Source organism: Mustela nigripes, chromosome 14, assembly GCF_022355385.1.
Source record: "Mustela nigripes isolate SB6536 chromosome 14, MUSNIG.SB6536, whole genome shotgun sequence".
Lineage (NCBI taxonomy): Eukaryota > Metazoa > Chordata > Mammalia > Carnivora > Mustelidae > Mustela > Mustela nigripes.
Genome location: NC_081570.1, coordinates 36,311,447 through 36,329,893, shown reverse-complemented (window position 1 = coordinate 36,329,893; position 18,447 = coordinate 36,311,447). Strand labels below are relative to the sequence as shown.

Below are 18,447 nucleotides of genomic sequence, written 5' to 3'. Positions count from 1 at the left end.
AGGGTCCACCTCAGCCTGACCCGGATTCTTCCTGAGGTCATGGAGCTCCTGTGTTCTGGGTGTTCTCTCCTCTGAAAGAATCTTAAAGTAAAAAAACAAAGCGTCTTCTCCCCGCTGGCCGCCCAGCACGTTTGCGTGGAAGCCGGGGGAGGGACGGGGCGACCTGTGAAGGATCCAGGCTGCCAGGGCTGCCCGGCTGCTCAGGTGGAGACGGCAACAAAGAACGGCTTTGTTGCACACACGCTCACGCTCACACGCACCCGCACACGCCCCACACAAGCTCTTTCCAAGAATGGCTCTCCAAGCCAGGTTGCCAAGATAAAGGAGCCACTGGGTGGTCAGCCCCCAGGAGGAAATATCGCTCCTGTGGCCTTTGTTGTTCAAAGGGCTTTGCGAAATCTCCAGACTCCTCTTGGAACTGATCCCAGGCTGAGGTGGCGGGTTTCCCCGCAGCTGGAGGTGGAGGCCAGGACAGCGCTCAACCTCCCAGGCCTGGCGGGGAGAAGAGAGCCCCGGGGGGCCAGGCTTGCAGTCCTGAGCAGCACAGCAGCTTTAGTGTTTCATTTCCATTCTTAGCTCACTCAATTCCCACGAGCCTGGGGGTAGGCAGAGATCTTCCCATTTTATAGAGGTAAAACAGAGGTTCAGAAAAGCCTACAATTTATTAAATGGCCCCACAGGGAATTAATGCTAGGAATGAAACTGACTTGGCCCCAGGCAGACATAGCTCAGCTCTGGCTCCATTCTGAGCCCCAACTCTAACCTCTAATTGAGCTGTGACTTGTTCTAGACTGAGCCCTGCCACTGGCCTCGGTTGATCCCTGATCCCAGCTACACACAGAGCTTTGACCCTGGCCCCTAACAGAGTGGCCAACTACCCCAAATGGATCCCTGATCCTTGCCTCAGATTGCCTCTCTGGTTAGCTTTAAGCCTCATGAGGTCAGAGGTCTGTGCTTCTCATTCACCACCCCCCACTTTACATTTCGAATAATCATGACTTTATCTGTTAGACTATATATAGGGCCAAGGGAATGAGTTGGTCTAGGTTGCCAGCACTGAGTATAGCAAAAGCAATAAAGAACAAGTGTTTATTGAGCGATTACTAAATGGCAGGTGCTAAGTGTTTAACAGATGCTATCTCATTTAATCCTCACCAAGAACCCTGAAGTAGGTATTATCCTGAGTGCATTTTACAGATGAGGACACTGAGCCCCAGGGTCACACTAGGAGGAATAGAAGTACAGGATGCTCTTAGTAGTTCCCTCATCCATCACATTCAGCTGCCTGGTGAGGGCTGGGGCCAGAGAGGGCAGCCATGGCTGTGAGAGAAAGTGGCGGGCGCGAAGAGCTGAGAGCCTTCTGGAGACAGAGTTTCTGAAGCCACAGAACCACCAGGTGAGGAGCACCTAGGTGGCTCAGCTGGTGAAGCATCTGACTCTTGCTCTTTTTTTTTTCTTTTTTTAAGATTTTATTTGTTTATTCAAGAGAGGACAAGGGGAAAGAGGGAGCACAAGCAGGGGTAGCATGAAAGGGAGAAGCAGTCTTCCCTCTGAGCAAGGAGCCCGATGCATGGCTTGATCCCAGACTCTGGGATCATGACCTGAGTCAAAGGCAGATGTTTAAGGACTGAGCCACCCAGGCACCCCATCACTCTTGCTCTTGATTTCAGCTCAGGTCATGATCTCAAGGTGAGATCCAGCCCCACATGGTGCTCTGTGCTCAGTGGGGAGTCTGCTTGGAGATTCTCTCCCTCTGCTCCTCCCTCAGCACTCTTACTCTCTCTCTCTCAAAAGTAAATAAACCTTTCAAAAGGGGGGAATTGCAATGAGAGAGGCAGACCAGCTATATCATTTGTGGAGTCCAGTGCAAAATGAAAGTGAGGGGCCCTTGCTTAAAAATGAAGGATTTCAAGGTGGCAACATGGGAACATTCTAGGGCTTGAGGGCTTGGCCACGGGTCACATGTCCATGAAGGTAGCCCTGAGAGGGAGGGCGTGTGGATCTGGGGCCGGGAGGGTCGGAGGACAGCTTTAGCCGCATACCCACTCTTCCATGGGCATTTGCGAGGCGTCTTCAACAGCACCAGGCAGCAGTCACGGAGTCTTCCTGGGGGGACTGTGGGGCTGGGCGGGGGCCTGTGCGTGGAGGGGAGGTGGTGCCCCTCTCTGTGCATCCCAGGGCACCTGTCTGGAGTGTAAACTGAGAAGAATGCACGTTTGGGGGTGGGATGAGTGTGTGTGGAACATCCAAGCACCACACTGTGCGCTGTGTGTCTGAGGCCTTGTGTGGGAGGTGTGTCCGTATGGAGGGGAGAGACAGACACCCTGAATCTGTGGAGTCCAGTGCAGAAGTCAGCACATCCCGCATGTATGAGACATGTGTATGTGGGGATGTGTGAATGAGAGAAAAGGTGCGTGTGTAATTGTGAGTGTATAGGAGTGTGCCCGTGAATGTGTGCGTAGCCCCGCCTTCCCTCCTGGGCCCTGGCCTGGGCTGCCTTGCCTGCTGTGAGGGGCTCCAAGGTGAACATGTCCCCCAGCCCAGCCCCCAGGCGTTAGTGGAGCCAGAACCTCCCAGAGACATTCCAGACTGCCATAGGGTGGGCAGAGCTGTGGGGCTGCCTCCTGGGCTGCTGCGGTGATCCTGGGCCAGTGGTGTCAGGTTCCTGGGGCTGCCCGGGCCCTCCCTCCGCAGCCCTCTGAGGGCCTTTGTTGGAAGTTCAGACAAACTTGTCAGGGGGGCGGGCAGGAGGCCACCTTCTAATCGGCTTTCCCAGAAGGGAGAGGAGAATGAGAGATTGGGCTTGGAGGGGGTGGAGCTCCAGGCCCCGCAGCTCTGTGGGAAAGAGTGGGGGAGGGGCAGACCTAGCCCTACTGGCCCCAAAAGGGTCCATCCCCCACGACCTCTCAGAAGGTTCTCTGTCCCCTGGGCCCCTGAGAGATTCAAAGAACACTGGGGCCAATGCCCAAGAAACGTAAGATTTGGGGGAAACTTCAGGGACTCCCCCTTCTGCCTTTCTGATCTCACCCACCACTGCCTGTTCCCACACCGGTGGCATGCCAAGCACTCAGCCCCTCGGACTCCTCAAGGCTTCCTCCTCTTTACCTCATCTATCTGAGCCTCCCAGGAAGCAGGCTGGACATGATTAACTATTCCCATTCAACAGAAGAGGATACTGAGGACCAGAGAGAGGTAGTTATCTGCCTTAGTAAACAGCAAGCTGAGAGTAGCTTATCCCAGCTCTGTAAGGACCTTCTTCTCTTCATTGCATTTCCCGGAAGTCCCGTCACACTCTGTGTGATCTCATGTAGTGACAAGGCTTCATCTGCCATGTCTCCGTTGACAACTACCAAGGTTAAGAGTGTGGATTCTGAGGTCAGCTGGGATCACACCTTGGCTCAGTTATTACTAGCTGCGTGGTCATGGGCGAGCATCAAACCTCTTTGTGCCTCAGGGTTCTCATCTATAAAATGGAGATAATAGTACTTACCACATAGAGTTGTGTGAGGAATGGGGGCACTGAACGTTTGTGAAGTTCCAGGCCCAGGGAAAGTGCTACGCGGTATTTGTTAAATAAATTCAAATCGAGGACAGCAGAGCAGACCCCCCTCCTGAGCCCCAGTCCTATACACTCCAACAACTTCCCTTGAATAAATAAATTACAGAAAGGCCCTTCAACTGCCACAAACAAAGCCAGTCGGGGCTCAGGCTCATTTGTTCACACGCGCCCCAGCCCAAGGGTCTCCATCTACCACGTGGCCAAACCAGAGACTCAGGAGCGCCCTTGACCCTTCCGTGGCCTATAGTCACCACAGTAATTCTACTTCCTAAATTTCTCATCAATCCAACCCTTTCTCCCCTGACCTCTCCTCCCAGTCCAAGGGAAGCCACCCTCCTCTTTCGGGGACATGACCACGACCTCGCCTCTGGTCTCCCAGCCTCTTCATGAACCAGCACACTACAAAAGATGGCAGTGGGGGTGTTACTAAAATGCAGTCTGATCACCCTACTCCCCCATTGGAAATAACTTTCAATGCCCTCCATGGCCCTTGGGCTGGAGTCCAAGCTCCCAGGTTCTCTTTCCATTCTCAGCCCCTGACTACCATCCTCAAGCCCCACCCAGACAGTCCCCCTGCTCCTCCAGGTTCAGGGGCTCCCCCATCCACTCAGTCCTGCAGCCCTGTGTGTGCCCTGTCTCTCCTGGGATCTCCTGCTCTCTTTCGAAGCACAGCTCAAAAGTCTTTCTCCCAAGGGGGCTTCCTGGCCTCCACAGGCTGACCTGGGAAACCTTCTGTACTCCCAGAGCTATTTTTTGAACCCCAGATCACCCCGTGTTGTAAGTGCCTTGAGAACATGTTTTCCATGCCCCTGGCCCCCCACACAGGCACAGGCATCAGGACCGATGATCGGCAGGTGTTGGGTAGTTAAAGGATTCAAGCCGTAGGATTCCTGGTCACCTTCTACACCCAGGAATGTATGTTCTGTGGGGCCAAAGTATGGAGGAGGCACAGGTAGATCTGGAGGAAGCAGCGGGAGATTTGGGCAGACATTTGATCTGCCAGCCTAGGGAGGTGGGAAGGCAAGGTGAAGGGGGGTGCTCCCCTAATCGTCAGCCACACTGAGGAGAGAGGAATGCATCCCCTGGGGGCACCGTCCAGGGAAGTGGGGAGATCAGGGCCCTCCCAGGGTCCCTGTGGCCTGAGGCACCTGCCCCTCAGAAGCACAGCAGGCAGCTCCCTCACACTATTAGGGCCCCCTGGGGTTCTACTAGGAAATCTCCAGAGGGGACTCTCACTACCCCCAAACCCCAGCCCCGAGATCACACTACTCCTCCTGGCTCAGGAGCCCTATGCAGACACTCTGGAACCCCAGAAAAGGACAGTGAAGTCTGAGTAAGGAAGCTGGCCTGTCATGCTTTGCTTCAAATGCAGCAGAAATGCACACACACACACACACACACACACACACACTCTTGGGAATTCATGGCACAGGTTCTCATATGTACATATAGACTTATAGGCTATAATCACACACATACACACACACACACACATACCCTGTTCACCCTGAGTAGAAAGCACCTTCATAAATCTCTAATCCATCCAGCCACCCAGCGCAGAAATCCCTTCTTCATTCTCTGCTTGTTTATCTCTGAGGACAATGAGCTCACTCCCTCCAGAGGCCACCTGTCCCACTGGAGAACAGCTCAGGCTTTAAATCCAAACGTGCCTTCCTGTCATCCCTCTTTGGTCCTGGCTCACTTGCTGTTTCCATGGAATCCCCCGCCTCTCTTCACCTTACAGACCCATCATCCCAAGCTACCCTGGTTACACCCAGCTGCCCCTGGGCCTGCTGCCTGCGCTGTGGTCTAAGCAGCCCCCAGAAGATGAAAGGCCCCCATCCCAGTTCCTCTGTTCTCCACGACCACTCCAGAGTGGCACAACAGCCACAGATTGGAAAGGGTCATGGAGAGAGCCATGAGGCCAGCCTTCCCCCACCTCCTCCACTGGCCACAGCACTGGACAAGCAATAAGGAGACCTTGAGATAGCTGCCCGCTCAGCCCACGGCCGGCGTCTCTGGGAATGAACTTGGACCAAGGGCTGTGCTGCTGGATTCTTTTATTAGCCAAGAAGGACAAAGAACAGGTCACAACATCACAGGAAGTCAGACGGACAGACGGATCACAGGACAGAGCGTCATGCTGCACTACGCAGGAGGCAGGGCAGGGAGGGGGAAATCTGAGTCTTGTTTATTTCAGCTAACAGAATAAATAAATACGGTACACAGTGCTTTTGCCACGGCCTGGCATGACCTCTAAGCACAAATGGTCACAAAGTGGCTGGGGTGGAAAGCAGTCTGTCCAGCCCGCCAGCTGCGGAGTCGGGGAGAGGCCCAGGCTCCTGGACCATGCTCTGCGGCAATGAAGAAGCAGGGAAACGGAGCCCTCAAATCAGAGGGAGGGGTGAGGAAGGAGACCTTCCTGGAAGGAACAGTCGGAGACGGAGTCTCAGCGTCAGCCAACAGGCCTGGAAAGGCCTCCATCTCAGGGGCCAGGGGCCCTCCCCAAGCCCATACCCTCAGGGTTTTGTAGGAGACTCAGGACAGCGCTTTCAGGAACTCAGGCTGGTCCCCTAAACTAGGCTGACTCCCACTCCAGGTGCCGGGGGTCCTACACGCTCTCCCTATCTTCTCTGGGCTGGTGTAGCCGGCTCAATCAAATGAAGTGTTGACAAAGATCTGGGGGAAGCTGGCTGAGCCTGAGGGGGGCCTGGCTCCAGCCACGACAGAACATGGTTCCAGGATAGACCTGCCCCTTAGATCAGGGGAGGCTTCCTGGAGGAGGTGGTGAGGTCCAGAGTTGCTGGATTCCAAAGCCCACTGACAGTCTCCTGCATCCAGAGACTGGGAAAAGCATCAGTGCTCATGCTTGGTCTAAATGAGACCGTTTTCACTTCAGAAACAGACCTTCCTGGAACTGATCCCAGAAGACACACCAAAAATCCCTTCAGGTCTCCTAGCGTCTCCACCGCTTCCCTGCTTCAGTCCTCCTGCCTAAGTCTCCTCTCATCTGATGTTCCTGTGGCTGTTGGATTCACCTTCCAAATCCCAGATCCCAGATCCCGGTTCAACTCACCCTCTCCACTCCCACCTGCCTGTCTTGGTGCCTGCCCCATCAGGGTGAGCCTTTAGCCTGGATTCAAGGCCCTCAACCTCGCCTCTCATGAAACCAGGGCCCCTTGCCCCACTGGCCACCTAGTCTCACTCCGTTGCCTTGTTCAAATAGCTTTCTGGGCCCCGGCTACCATCTCCCTCACTTTTTCCCATCCAAAGTCTTCTCCATCTGCCCCAGCTCAGATGGACATCCCCCTGCCCAAGGATGATAGGCATCATCTACTCTGCAAGCCAATAGTGCCTGGCACCAACAGACAACCCCCTGCCCCTCAGCACAGGGAGAGGAGACACACCTTAGGACTCTGCACCCCCCTTTCTAGATGTAGTTTCTCTAAGCAGGGGGTGGAGGGCTCAGTGGCAAGTCACAAAGAGTTGGGGATCACAACTCGGAATCTGTGCTGGCCACTCTCCTCTCCTTGCCCTGAGCCCCTGACACTGTATGAAGGCACGGCGATGGAGCAACCACAGAGGCTGGCACCATAGCTCAGGTAGGTAGATCAGGATTCCATCCCGATTTTCTCAACTCAAAGGGACCCTGGGAAACTGAGGCCCAGAGACTGGCCGTGTCCATGCAGAAGCTTGCACCTGCACCACTCATTGCTCCCCAGCAAGGCAACAGTAATTTCCAACTCATCGAGTGTACTTTCTAGAACCTTTTTGCCATTTTTGTTGTTGTTAGTTTAACTAAAAACTTCTGCCCTGCCAGGGATGTGAACACAGATAAGCAGGATGTTACAGGCCATCTCATCCAGCCCAGAACACAGGCCCAGAGAGGCTATGGGCTGACTCCAGGCCACACAGCTTGGAAGGGGAGTTTGCTGAGCTGGGTTCTTGGCCAAGGAGAGGAGCACACCTTTCGGTGTCAGCGACTAGCTGGCTGGAAGCCATCACTTCAATACTTGGCCCCAGATGGCCCGTCAGCAAGACAGAGACCGTGCACTGCTGTGTGGTTTGCACTTAGTGTGACAGGAGTTAGAATTCCGCCTCCCTTCCTGGCTCAGCCCCACCCCTGCAATGGACTCTAACGGCTGAACCTGGAGGCCAGGCAGTGGGAGAGGAGAATCTGCCCCCAACCCTGTTGCCCTGGAGGGACCTCTCTCTGAGAGCAGCCCTCCCCCTGTTGCCGCCCTCAGCCAGAGAAGTCTCACCAGAGAGATCTAGAGCCCTGCGGTCAGTCCTGGCTGAACACTGGCTGCAGGCCTCTTCCTGGAGCCCTTCTGGGCAGGAAGGCTGCCCTGCTCCTGCCCGCCTCAACCCTACTCCTGCCTCCACTCCCCTCCTCCTCGATCTTGGGAATGGGGCTTCAAAGCTGAGAAGAGAACGTGACACGTGACTGCTTCTAGATGCAGGGCCTGAGGGAGGGCAGCAAAGGGGGCCAGCGCTGGTTCCTCCAGCGGTAGCGGGGGGTCTCCAGCCAGAGGCCTTCCCACGTCCACTGGGGATGGAAAGGGACAGCAGCCTAAGAGGACCCGTGCAGGGAGGGGACAGGCAGGTGGGAAGAAGTAGGCGGCGAGGAACAGGAAGAAGCAGAATTACTAAGACTAAAAAGTCACAATCCCAAACAAAACAAAGCCTTGGGGACTGACACCACCACACAGCCAGCACCAAAGAAAGAAAGCAGGAGCTGGGAGGAAAGATGTTGGGCCAAGGTCCAGAGCAGGGGAAGCTGGAGGCTGGGGAGAGTGGGGTAGGCAACAGGACACAGGCAGGTCTCGGAAGAAAGAGCCAGAGAGCGATGTGGACACCGGAGGTGGAGGCAAGGGCTACAGGGGGCCTGGGGCAGGTGGGTGGGGGCCTGAAAATATAGCTTTATATATTTATATTTATATCTCACATTCCACACATCGACTTACTAGGGGGCAGAGAGGAGGGAGGGCAGGCAGGGAGGAGGCTGTGCTGGGGTAAGGATCTGGCCCCTGCGGGCCTCACTCCCCAGCAGAAGGCCGCAGGCGCCCTGGCCTCGCCTCCCCCACCCCCCTGTGGCCTCCGTGGGATCCAAGCAAGGGCCATGCAGAGGGTGTGCAAGTGTGGGCTTCACCTAGGGCTGGGATTTGGGGAGGGGGACTGGGAGCAAGACTCCAAGGCCCCGGGATCCCTGGGCTCCTAGAGTTAATTCCTTGCAAGCCATCGGGGTATAATCCTGGGGCTGGGAGGTGGCACCCAAGACCCCTGGCTGAGGCTGAGGCCAGCAGTCAGTTGGGGAGCGTATCGAGTCCCAGAGAGGCCGCATGCTGCTTGGCCCGGAGCCGCAGGTTCTCGATGCTCGTGGTTTTACTGTTCAGGGCAGCCGAGGCAGGTGCCAGGCCGGCAGGGGGTGCGGGCAGCAGTGGGGACCCCCACACGCCCTGGTGGGCCGCCGCGGCCGCTGACAGGGACTGGTAGTAAGACTGGCAGTGTAGGGAGCCCAGCGGGGCCATGTTGACGCCCAGGTAGGGCACGGCGGCTGCGGCAGCAGCAGCGGCGGCAGGGGCCGGGCCCCCCACCTCAAAGGACGAGTAATGGACGAGGTTGTTGGTGGCAGCCATGTGCTGGCGGAACTGCTCCTGCAGCCGGAAGAGGCTCAGCGGGGATGAGGAGTAGGAGTGGGAGGGGCCCAGGAGGCCACCCCCGGGAGCTGCAGGAGCCAGTGCCAGGCCTGGGGAATCTGCAAGCAGAGAAACCAAGGACTCAGGACAAGGGCAGTAGTCTGCCAGGGCGGGGAGCTCCCTCTGTCTTCCCACTCCCTCAGCACCACAGACAAGACAGATGCTGGTTCAAACCACATCCAGTCATCTCAGCCACGCACCTTCTGAAGCATCCCTCAGGTTCCTGGGAGGGAGGGGGACCCAGGCTTCCTTGAGGGGGGAGGCGGGGAAGGGGGTGGGGTCGGAGCCTGCCAAGGCCCCCATGTCTGACTTCTTGGGGATTCTCGTTTTCATTTCAAGCACTGTCCCCTCCCTGTCCCCTCCCCGGTCTGTGGCTCCTGCCCCTTGCCAGCTCTCTGGCTGGGCTCAAGATTTGTGTCTGGGCTATGCCTCATGCCACAGCTCTGTTCCTTCAGAAATATGGCCCTGTCTCTCCCACCCGTGAGAATCCCTGGGACCAATGTGGTATTCACCCAACAGGCACTACTTTGTCTGTGCTGGTTGTTAAAATACCATCATATTTCTATAATGGTTGATAAATAGCTTTTGCCCTGAGCAGTCAGTCCCCTCCCCTGCCACCCACTCCCTCCGCAGAACCCCCAAGACCTTCCCAGGATTCAGCAACTGAAGAGTGAAGGGTTGGCACAGGCCGGCTGTGGCCAACTACCCCCCCCACCATGTCCTAGTGCCCCGGGGTAAAAGCTGACTCCCGGTGGCTCTGATTGAGCTCGTGGACTCAGGCCCCTGAACCGCCCCAGGATCTGGCTGTTCTCCCTAGGCTGACCCCACCCACCCACCCACAGCACCTACCAAGCCTCACCTGCCTTGGGGCTGCCCCTCTTGCAGCCCAGCCCCTTGCTCTCAGCCCCAGGGCTCTTCTCAGTTTTGGGGTCCTCAGCCCCTGCCCGGGGATCCTCCTCCCGGTCTGGCTGGTCCTCAGGGGCTGACTCACTGGCCGACTGCTCAGACAGGCTCAGGTGAAGCTCAGCGGGAGGGTCACCACTGGGCAGGCTCGGGGGCTGTTCGGTCTCCAGCTGGGCGTCTGGGGTTGGGGCCTCTGTCTTGCCTTCCCCGTGGGAGCCTTCGGCCTCCTTCTGCTTCTGGAGCTGCTCTTTCTGCAGGCTGCGCTGCTTCTTTCGGAACTTGGCTCTGCGGTTCTTGAACCACACCTGGGGATGGGAGAGGAGCTGAGGGTTGTGGCCCTGGGTGCGCTGGGAGGGGAGGTGCGTGATAGCATTGCTCCCCGCACCCCCCAGGAAACGTGCACCCTCGATCCCTTCCAAAACTCCCCTCCTATCACTGCCTGAGTTCCGTGGGGGTGGAAAGGGCGGCTCCAGGGCAGTGGGAAGCCAGACCGCTGGGCTGGTGCAGGTCTGCAAGGTCTCCTTGGAGGAACGGGGCCCTACCTGCACCCGGGCCTCAGGCAGGTTGGTGCACATGGCCAGCCTCTCACGCATCACCACATCCGGATAGTGGGTCTTCTGGAAGGTCTTTTCCAGGGCCTCGAGCTGCTGAGCCGTAAACGCTGTGCGGCTGCGGCGCTGTTTGCGGTGCTGCGAGCCATAGCGGGCCTCCAAGATGATGTCTTGAAATGTACAGCCGTTGGAGGGCAAGGAGAGGGGGCCCATTTAATTATGGGAAATGGGTTTTGAATCTTACTTTGCTCTGACCCACTGTGGACACTCAGGCCCTTGCAGACCTGCGTCCTGGCCCTTTCTCCTTGGAAATCATCATCTTCTCTCCATACAGTTGGGGTTTCAAGACCTCCCCACACCCACATTCACTGTAAGGACCCCACAGCCAGCAGGAAGTCCTCTCCGACGACACCCAGAGGTCTAACTCATCTCCATGAACAGCTGTCAGGAATATGACTGACAGGGGTCTTCCTCAACTGGTCAGGGTGGGTAGGGAGGTGGACACTGCTCTAAGATCCTTAAAGTCCTAGGATGCTATCAGTATCATATCCTGAGACCAGCTGATGTTAACAATCTGTACATCAGTGTCACCAAGGTTCCAATATCCCATGACCCTTAGATTCTAGATACCAGCAGGACACTGGCCTCTGACTGTGCGGAGCCTGGCTGGCAGCTGGGACATACCTGCAAGGTCTAGTTAGAGGAGGTGTGACCCGTAGCCCCAACTCACTGGCACTTGATTCTATGTCCTCTGGGTATGACTCCGGTTATCACAGTTGGCCTATGAGTCTCTGACAGCAGGACCTGAGGCTCCTGCTCTCACTTCTCCTCAGGAGGAAACCTGGCTCTGGCAGGACCCTCAGAGCACAAGAAAGTTTTCGCATCTAGTCTTGACCCTTTGGGCCGCTTCTTCACAGAAGAACAAAAAGATGAAGTTTTAACCACCGCAGGTTTGGAGCGGAGACAAAGCTGGGGGACCACCTCTTCTACAGGCTTGCTCACACGCTGGGAACGTAAAAACAACTCAGGGGGTGCCTGGGTGGCTCAGTTGGTTCAGCTTCTGCCTTCAGCTCAGGCCATGAGCCCAGGGTCCTGGGATCAAGCCCCGCATCAGGCTCCCTGCTGAGCAGAGAGCCTGCTTCTCCTGCTGCCTCTGCCCCTACCCCTACTCATGTTCTCTCTCTCAAATAAATAAATAAAATCTTAAAAGAAAAGAAAGCAACTCAAAATACAGGTCTGCCTAGGGCTGGTGTCTAGGATCCAGCCCTTCAGCTTCACTAGACCCCAGTGGATGGACAGTAACCTCTCTCCCTGCCTCCCACTGCCCATAAATGGTCCTGGGCAGAGAACCCGAGCTGTGTCAGGCTCTGATGGGGCTGCCAGAGCCTTCCCCTGTGTGCCAGGGACTGGGGAGTCATCCACAACCCCCTAAATGAAGAAGGAGGCAACTGGGTGTCCAGAAAATCTCAGACTTTGGGGTTGCTCCTTCAGATTTAAGAGGGAGCCCTGAACCTCTCACAAATTGTCACTAATCCCAACACGGACTGAGCTCCTGCTCGTTACCTGGAGACCAGGGCCCCCTCTTCGGTCAGCTAAACCCTGGTTGAGGGAGCAAGAATTCAGCATCCTGCCACTGGCTCCGGGGACCAAAAGCCTGGGTGATCACAGGGGAGGCCAGGCTATCTGTCCCATCCCCAGAACTTGCCCAAACAAAGGCCCACCTGGAGCTCATGTTCTTCCTTCTTAGAAATTGGAGAACTGGGGTAGAGGGCTAACTATTCCAGTTCCTCTGCCCCCACCAGCAGCGGGGAGCCTCCATCTCCATTTCCTCTCTGGGTCTCGCACAGGTTGGACATAGGGAATTCACGCCCAACCAGGGAAGCTGCCAGAGCCAGGACAAGACCGTACCCACACTGAAGACTCATGCCCCACATGATCTAGAGAAGGTCACCGGAGGCTCCATTTTATCCGCTGAGACTTGGCCCCAAGGCTGGCAGGGTCTCAAGGAGTGGGAATGCCGCCTCTCCCTCCCTGCCAGGCCAGCACCTCTTTCCAGGCGGGGTCCTCATATCTCGCCCCTTTTCTGTGCCTTTGCTCATGGGCTCCCCTCACTAATCATTCCTTTCTAAGGCGTGGCTCCTGCCCCACAGCCGGCAGGAAGTCCTCTCTGAAGACACCTAAGCCCTAAGCTGTCCCACTACAGGATCCTCGCCTCACTCCTGCCATGCTCTCCTAGGCGTCTTGAAGAACCGATCTCCCGGGGACAGCTCTCGAGCCCTCTGAGTACTGCCTGGCACAGGGCTGGGCCCACAGGGGCTCACCAGCTGACCTGGGACAGGAGAGAGTGGGAGGCACTCCCCTTGCCCCAGGAATCACGCCCCTAGCCTATGCTGTCACATCCTTCTCTTGCCCATTGAGAGGCTGAAAGGCAGAGCAATGTTCATTGAAGGCAGAGGGGGAAACAAGCCTACAGCTCCCTTGGGGCCACTTACCTTGTGACTTCTGAGCTCCTCCCAGGCTCTGCGGAATACTACTTTGAGTATGTTACCTCAAACAACTTCCCACCCAGCCTATTGTCCCCTCTGTATAATGGGAGGGGAGACCCTGGCTCCGAGAGGAGAGGTAAATGGGCAGATCTGCAGTGACCACAGATCCGGGACTTGAAAGTGCTATTTTAATCCATCACATCCTGTTCAAGCCCCCCAGCCCCAGCCCCCACCCCCACTGAGATGTAACCTCTCTGAGCCTCAGTCTCCTTGTCCATGAAATGGACATAATAACCTCTTTATCAGCCTTGAAATTGATGCACAGAGAAAGCCTCACACAGCACCTTGTCCATCCTCCATATTCAAAACATGGGAGCTGTTATTCTCTATGTGACTCCCGTGCCGGAAGTACCCTCCCCTGGGCACCCCAGCCCTCTCCCCGCTAATTGCCGCTATAATCCTCACTGCTCCCTTACCCTCCTGCCTCAGTTTCCTAGGAGATGGGCTAATGCATCCCCCCACCCATAGGGTTGCAAAAGGAATCTGAAGGCTTCAGGCCACTTCAGGGCCCAGCACAGTGCTGGCAAACAAGGAGGGCTCTGGTCATGCAGAGATTTTGAATGGACACCTCTCTGTGTTGCTGAGTGACCTGGGAATTCCAGAGCCTCCTGGAGGAAGTTTTCTCAGTGCGCCCTCTGTCCTCTGGGGGACTCTCCCAGAGCCTCCCCACTCCACCCCCAGCCCCCACTGCTGTGTCCCCAGGGTCCCATCCCCATGGCCCTTACCAGCCAGGCGCTCAGCCAGTGTGAGAGCGTGCACTGACGGCCGGTAGTCCGGGGCGTGCTGGGCCTGCTGGGCCGCCTGCTGGTGCAGGTTATACATGGCACTGAGAGAGTTCATGGCGTGCAGCGAGTAGCCGTTCACCCCGTAGTGCTGCATGGCGGCATGCGCCTGCGGACGGGCAGGGAGGACAGGGGACGTGACTCGGGGTAGTGCACTCTCCCCTTGGGAGACACCACCCGCTCCCAGCCCAGACCTGGGATGCCTGCCTCACCCCCAAGAGCATCTGCCCCTCCATCGGAAAGCACCCTGCGCTCTGGGCTCTGGTGTCAGACTGCCTGGGTGGGAATCTTAACTCTACCACTCGGGAGCTTTGTGACTTTGGGCAAGTCACTTCAATTCTTCGACCCTCACTTTCTCCCTCTGCAAAAATGGGGCTAGTCATAGGACTTGTCACATGGGACTGTTGCAGAGGACCAGCACATAGCCCATGCTAAAAAATGTGAGCTGTTGTCATTTCTCAGCCCCGTTGCTGCTTTCCGAAGCTGTCTCCTCTTAGTCACCCAGGTGACTTATCTGTACCTTCACTGATTCACTCACACACTTATTACTCATTCAACCATTGAGGCCCACATGGGGCCAAGTCCAGAGCCGGACGGGGGACATCAAGGCATTTGCCCTGACGAGATCTTGGGTTAGGACCTCCATGTGCCATACTGATGTAAGAATACTATTGTTGTGACTGTTACAGATTTACTACCATTTCCTCCATCTATTTACCATTTCCGTAAGAGCAACCAACCCCATTTACAGATGGGTCTACTAAGGCTTGAGAGAAAGAGCAGGGACATGGGGAGGCCACACAGCCAAGCCAGGGCCCAGCCTGCCCACACTGCTTCAGCCTCATTCTTTGGTGGCCAAGTTATCATCCTTCCTACTGAGATCGCCCAGCTCAGCATGAGGTCCTGTCAGCCCCAGGTGTCCGCTCACAGTCCTCATCAGACTACCCACCCCAGGTCAGCCTGGAGTGGCATTTTTGGGAAGGCATACTCATATTCACACACAAACTCAGCAGTATCTACAAATTCAGTGTCCTGATTCCTGTGGCTCTGCTCACAGTCACACAGAGACCCAGCCACACAGCAGCTTTATCTATAAACATTACACTCCCACACATTTATATATTACACATACTTATTCAATAAGTATGGATTAAGCACCCACCTACTAAGTACCAAAGTCCTTGCCTTCATGGAATTTACATTCCAAGGGAGAACTACAAACAACAAATAAATACATGTAATGATGTTAGAAGGGAACAAGTGCTCTGAAGAAAAATAAGACAGAAGAGGAGAATAGCAAGAGGAAAAGGGAAGATCATTTGAGAACATATGGTCCGGAAAGGGCTCTGTGCTGTTTGAGGGAAGCCATGCAAAGTTCTGGGGCGAAGGCTTTCCAGGCAGAAGGGACAGCAAGGACAAAGGCCCTGAGGCATGAAGAAGCTTGGAGTGTGTGTGGAACAGCAAGAAAGCCAGGACAGCTGGAGCCCAGAGTGGGAGGGAGCAAGTGAAGGCGATGGGGCTGGAGGGAGAGGAGAGGCCAGACCCCACAGAGCTTCATGGGCCCATGATAAGGACTTTGAATTTTATCCCCTCAGTGATGGGAGACTCCTAGCATTTTTGGAAGGGGTTCCAAAAATGCCAGGGTGTTGAATAAAGAGGAACATGATATAATTTGTCATGAAAAGCTCACTTTGGCTACAGAGAGCAGACTGCAGAGGTTCAAGAAGAAAAGCAGAGAGCCCAGTTCACCGCAGAAAGTCAAGCCAGCAACCCAGGTGCCTTCCGCTAGGCAGCAGGAGTGGAGGCTGTGAGATGCAGTCAGACTCACGACATATTTTGAGGAATCAACATAACAACTGAGAAGTTAGCTGCAAGATGTGAGGAAAAGAGGTTAAAAAAAGGGATGACTCGGGGTGCCTGGCGGGCTCAGCTGGCACAGCATGTAACTGTTCATCTCAGGGTTGTAAGTTCAAGCCCCACATTGGATGTAGAGCCTATGTGAGAAAAAAGGGGGGACACCTGGGTGGCTCAGTCAGTTAAGCATCTGCCTTCTGCTCAGGTCATATCTCAGGGTCCTGGGATTGAGCCCCGCATCGGGCTCCCTGCTCAGTAGGGAATCTGCTTCTCCCTTTCCCTCTGCCCCTCCTCATGCTCTCTCTCTTTTTTTCCTGAGTCAGGAGCATTGAGGGAGAAGGGGGTCTGAGGAGGAGGCAACAGAAATCAAGGTTTGGGGGGGACATGCTAAGTGTGAAATATGGATCTGACTTCCAAGTAAGGGTGTTGAATTGGCAGTGGGATATACAAATCAGGAATTGAGAGCTGGCTTTTTTTTTTTTTAAGATTTTATTTATTTAAATAAAATTTAAATTTAACAGAGATCAGACAGACAGAGACCAGAAGTAGGCAGAGAAGCAGGCAGAGCGAGAGAAGAGGAAACAGGCTCGCTGCTGAGCAGAGAGCCCAATGTGGGGCTTGATCCCAAGACCCTGGGATCATGACCTGAGCTGAAGGCAGAAGCTATAACCCACTGAGCCACCCAGGCACCCGAGGGCTGGCTTTATAGATTTCTGAGTTAACACTCACACGTAACACCTAACAACAACATTTTCTTAGAGAGGTCCATTCTGTGCCTGTAAACATGACGTCAAGGGCAGTCATCTAAGAGAAAAGAAAGATAGACACGTTGACATAGGGTTTAAACACTGTAGAATAGAATATAACATAAACAAAGCTAAAAGGCAAACAACAAACCTAGAAAAAGCTTTGCCATATATATGACAGAGCAAAATTGATTTAAAAAAAAAAGCACAAATAAAAATAAGAGAATGTTTGTAATATATAAAGAGCTCTTCTCTCAAAACAAAAAGATGGGGGCACCTGGGTGGCTCAGTGTGTTAAAGCCTCTGCCTTCGGCTCAGGTCATGGTCTCAGGGTCCTGGGATTGAGCCTCGAGTTGGGCTTCTCTCTGCCTGCCTCTCTGCCTGCTTGTGATCTCTGTCAAATGAATAAATAAAATCTTTAAAAAAAGAAAAGAAAAGAAAAGAAAAAAGATGATCCCCTTAATAAAAGACAGCAAAGTAACTGAAGAGACAACTTATTAGGAAAAACACGAATAGCCATTTGACCTAGGACAAAAAGCTCACCTTTCCTTGTAACCAAAGAAATAAAAGTAGAAACAATGAGATACAATTTTTTTTCACCAATCAGATTAGCAAATATGAAAAAAAAAATGATTACCCAGGGTTATCTAGAGGAGAGGCAAATGGTCCTTCTACTTCGCTGACAAAAGAGCTTTCCTTCCTGCATCAGAAGCCTTTAGAAAGAGCCTCATTTGAGTCAACAATTCCATTTCCAGAAACATATCCTTCAAATATGCAGAGATGTGTGTACAGGAATGTTTATCACAGCTCCGCTTATGGGGGCGAACAATTGGAAACCTCACTGTCCATCGAGAGAGGTTAGTTCAGTAAATGAGGGGACAGTCATGCCCGCGCTGGAATACCGTGCCACAGTCTGAGACAATGATGTGTATCTATCTGTACGTGCTAATGCTCACAATATATTGCTGGGTGGAAGAAATAGGTAACAGTATGCATGATATGATCCCATCTTTGTAATGTATGCATAAATATGCATAGAAAAGAAGTCTGGAAGGTGAGACCCTGAGATGTTAAGGGAGGTTATCTCTGGGAGATAGCAGATGGGATTACTGGTGATTTTCACATTTATATCTTTTCTTTCTTTCCTTTTTTGAGGGTGGGGATGGGGAGGGTTATCCATGTGTTCCAGTGGACGTGGGACTGAAGCCAGGCCCCAAAAGGCATCACAAGCTCCAGGTGGGGAAGAGGGAACAGAGTTTAGAGGTAATTTTATCCATCCCCTTCCCCCACCCCTGCAGGGTTTTGTTGCTTTAAGACTCACTGCTGTTGATGTGGTGACATTTTAATTGACTTAATTATTGCTGATCTCACAGTTTTTGATGCACGACAAGTCTTTATTAACTAAAGCCAAAGAGGTACCTCTCTCGGCACCATGACTTTCCCAGCTCACTGGTCCCCTGAAGGTCTCCAAGAGGTTCCCAGTCTGGCCTTTGCCCACCCCTCCTACCTGTGTCCTCCCTCTCCCCAGCACCCAGCAATCTCAGATTACCCGTCACTCCCTCTTGTCACCTCCAGCCTTTGCTGCTGCTGGCCCCTCCACCTGAAAAACCATTACCTTCCACCTGCCAAATGCCTCCTTCTCCATCAAGGCCTAGTTCAACTAACACCTCCTCGGAAAGAGAGCCTTTCCCAACTAGTCCCTAAGAAGGTATCTCTCACATCTCCAGGCTCCAGATCGCTAAGCTGAGGTCATAGAAATAATGATGTTCACAGTAAGAAAACAATAGCAACCACATCAGATTCCTGA

General features: G+C 54.3%; 1 protein-coding gene across 1 annotated transcript; it reads right to left on the bottom strand.

Annotated features, from left to right (window-relative positions):
• Positions 1-5,612: 5,612 nt before the first annotated feature.
• On the bottom strand, positions 5,613-17,030 carry DMBX1 (diencephalon/mesencephalon homeobox 1). The gene is made up of 6 exons (XM_059376544.1): positions 16,918-17,030; positions 16,624-16,698; positions 13,986-14,149; positions 10,704-10,899; positions 10,118-10,466; positions 5,613-9,317 (listed from the first exon to the last, which is right to left on the bottom strand). Exons 3-6 carry the CDS (start codon positions 14,135-14,137, stop codon positions 8,866-8,868), a joined length of 1,149 nt encoding a protein of 382 aa, XP_059232527.1. The 5' UTR covers positions 14,138-14,149; positions 16,624-16,698; positions 16,918-17,030; the 3' UTR covers positions 5,613-8,865.
• Positions 17,031-18,447: the final 1,417 nt, after the last annotated feature.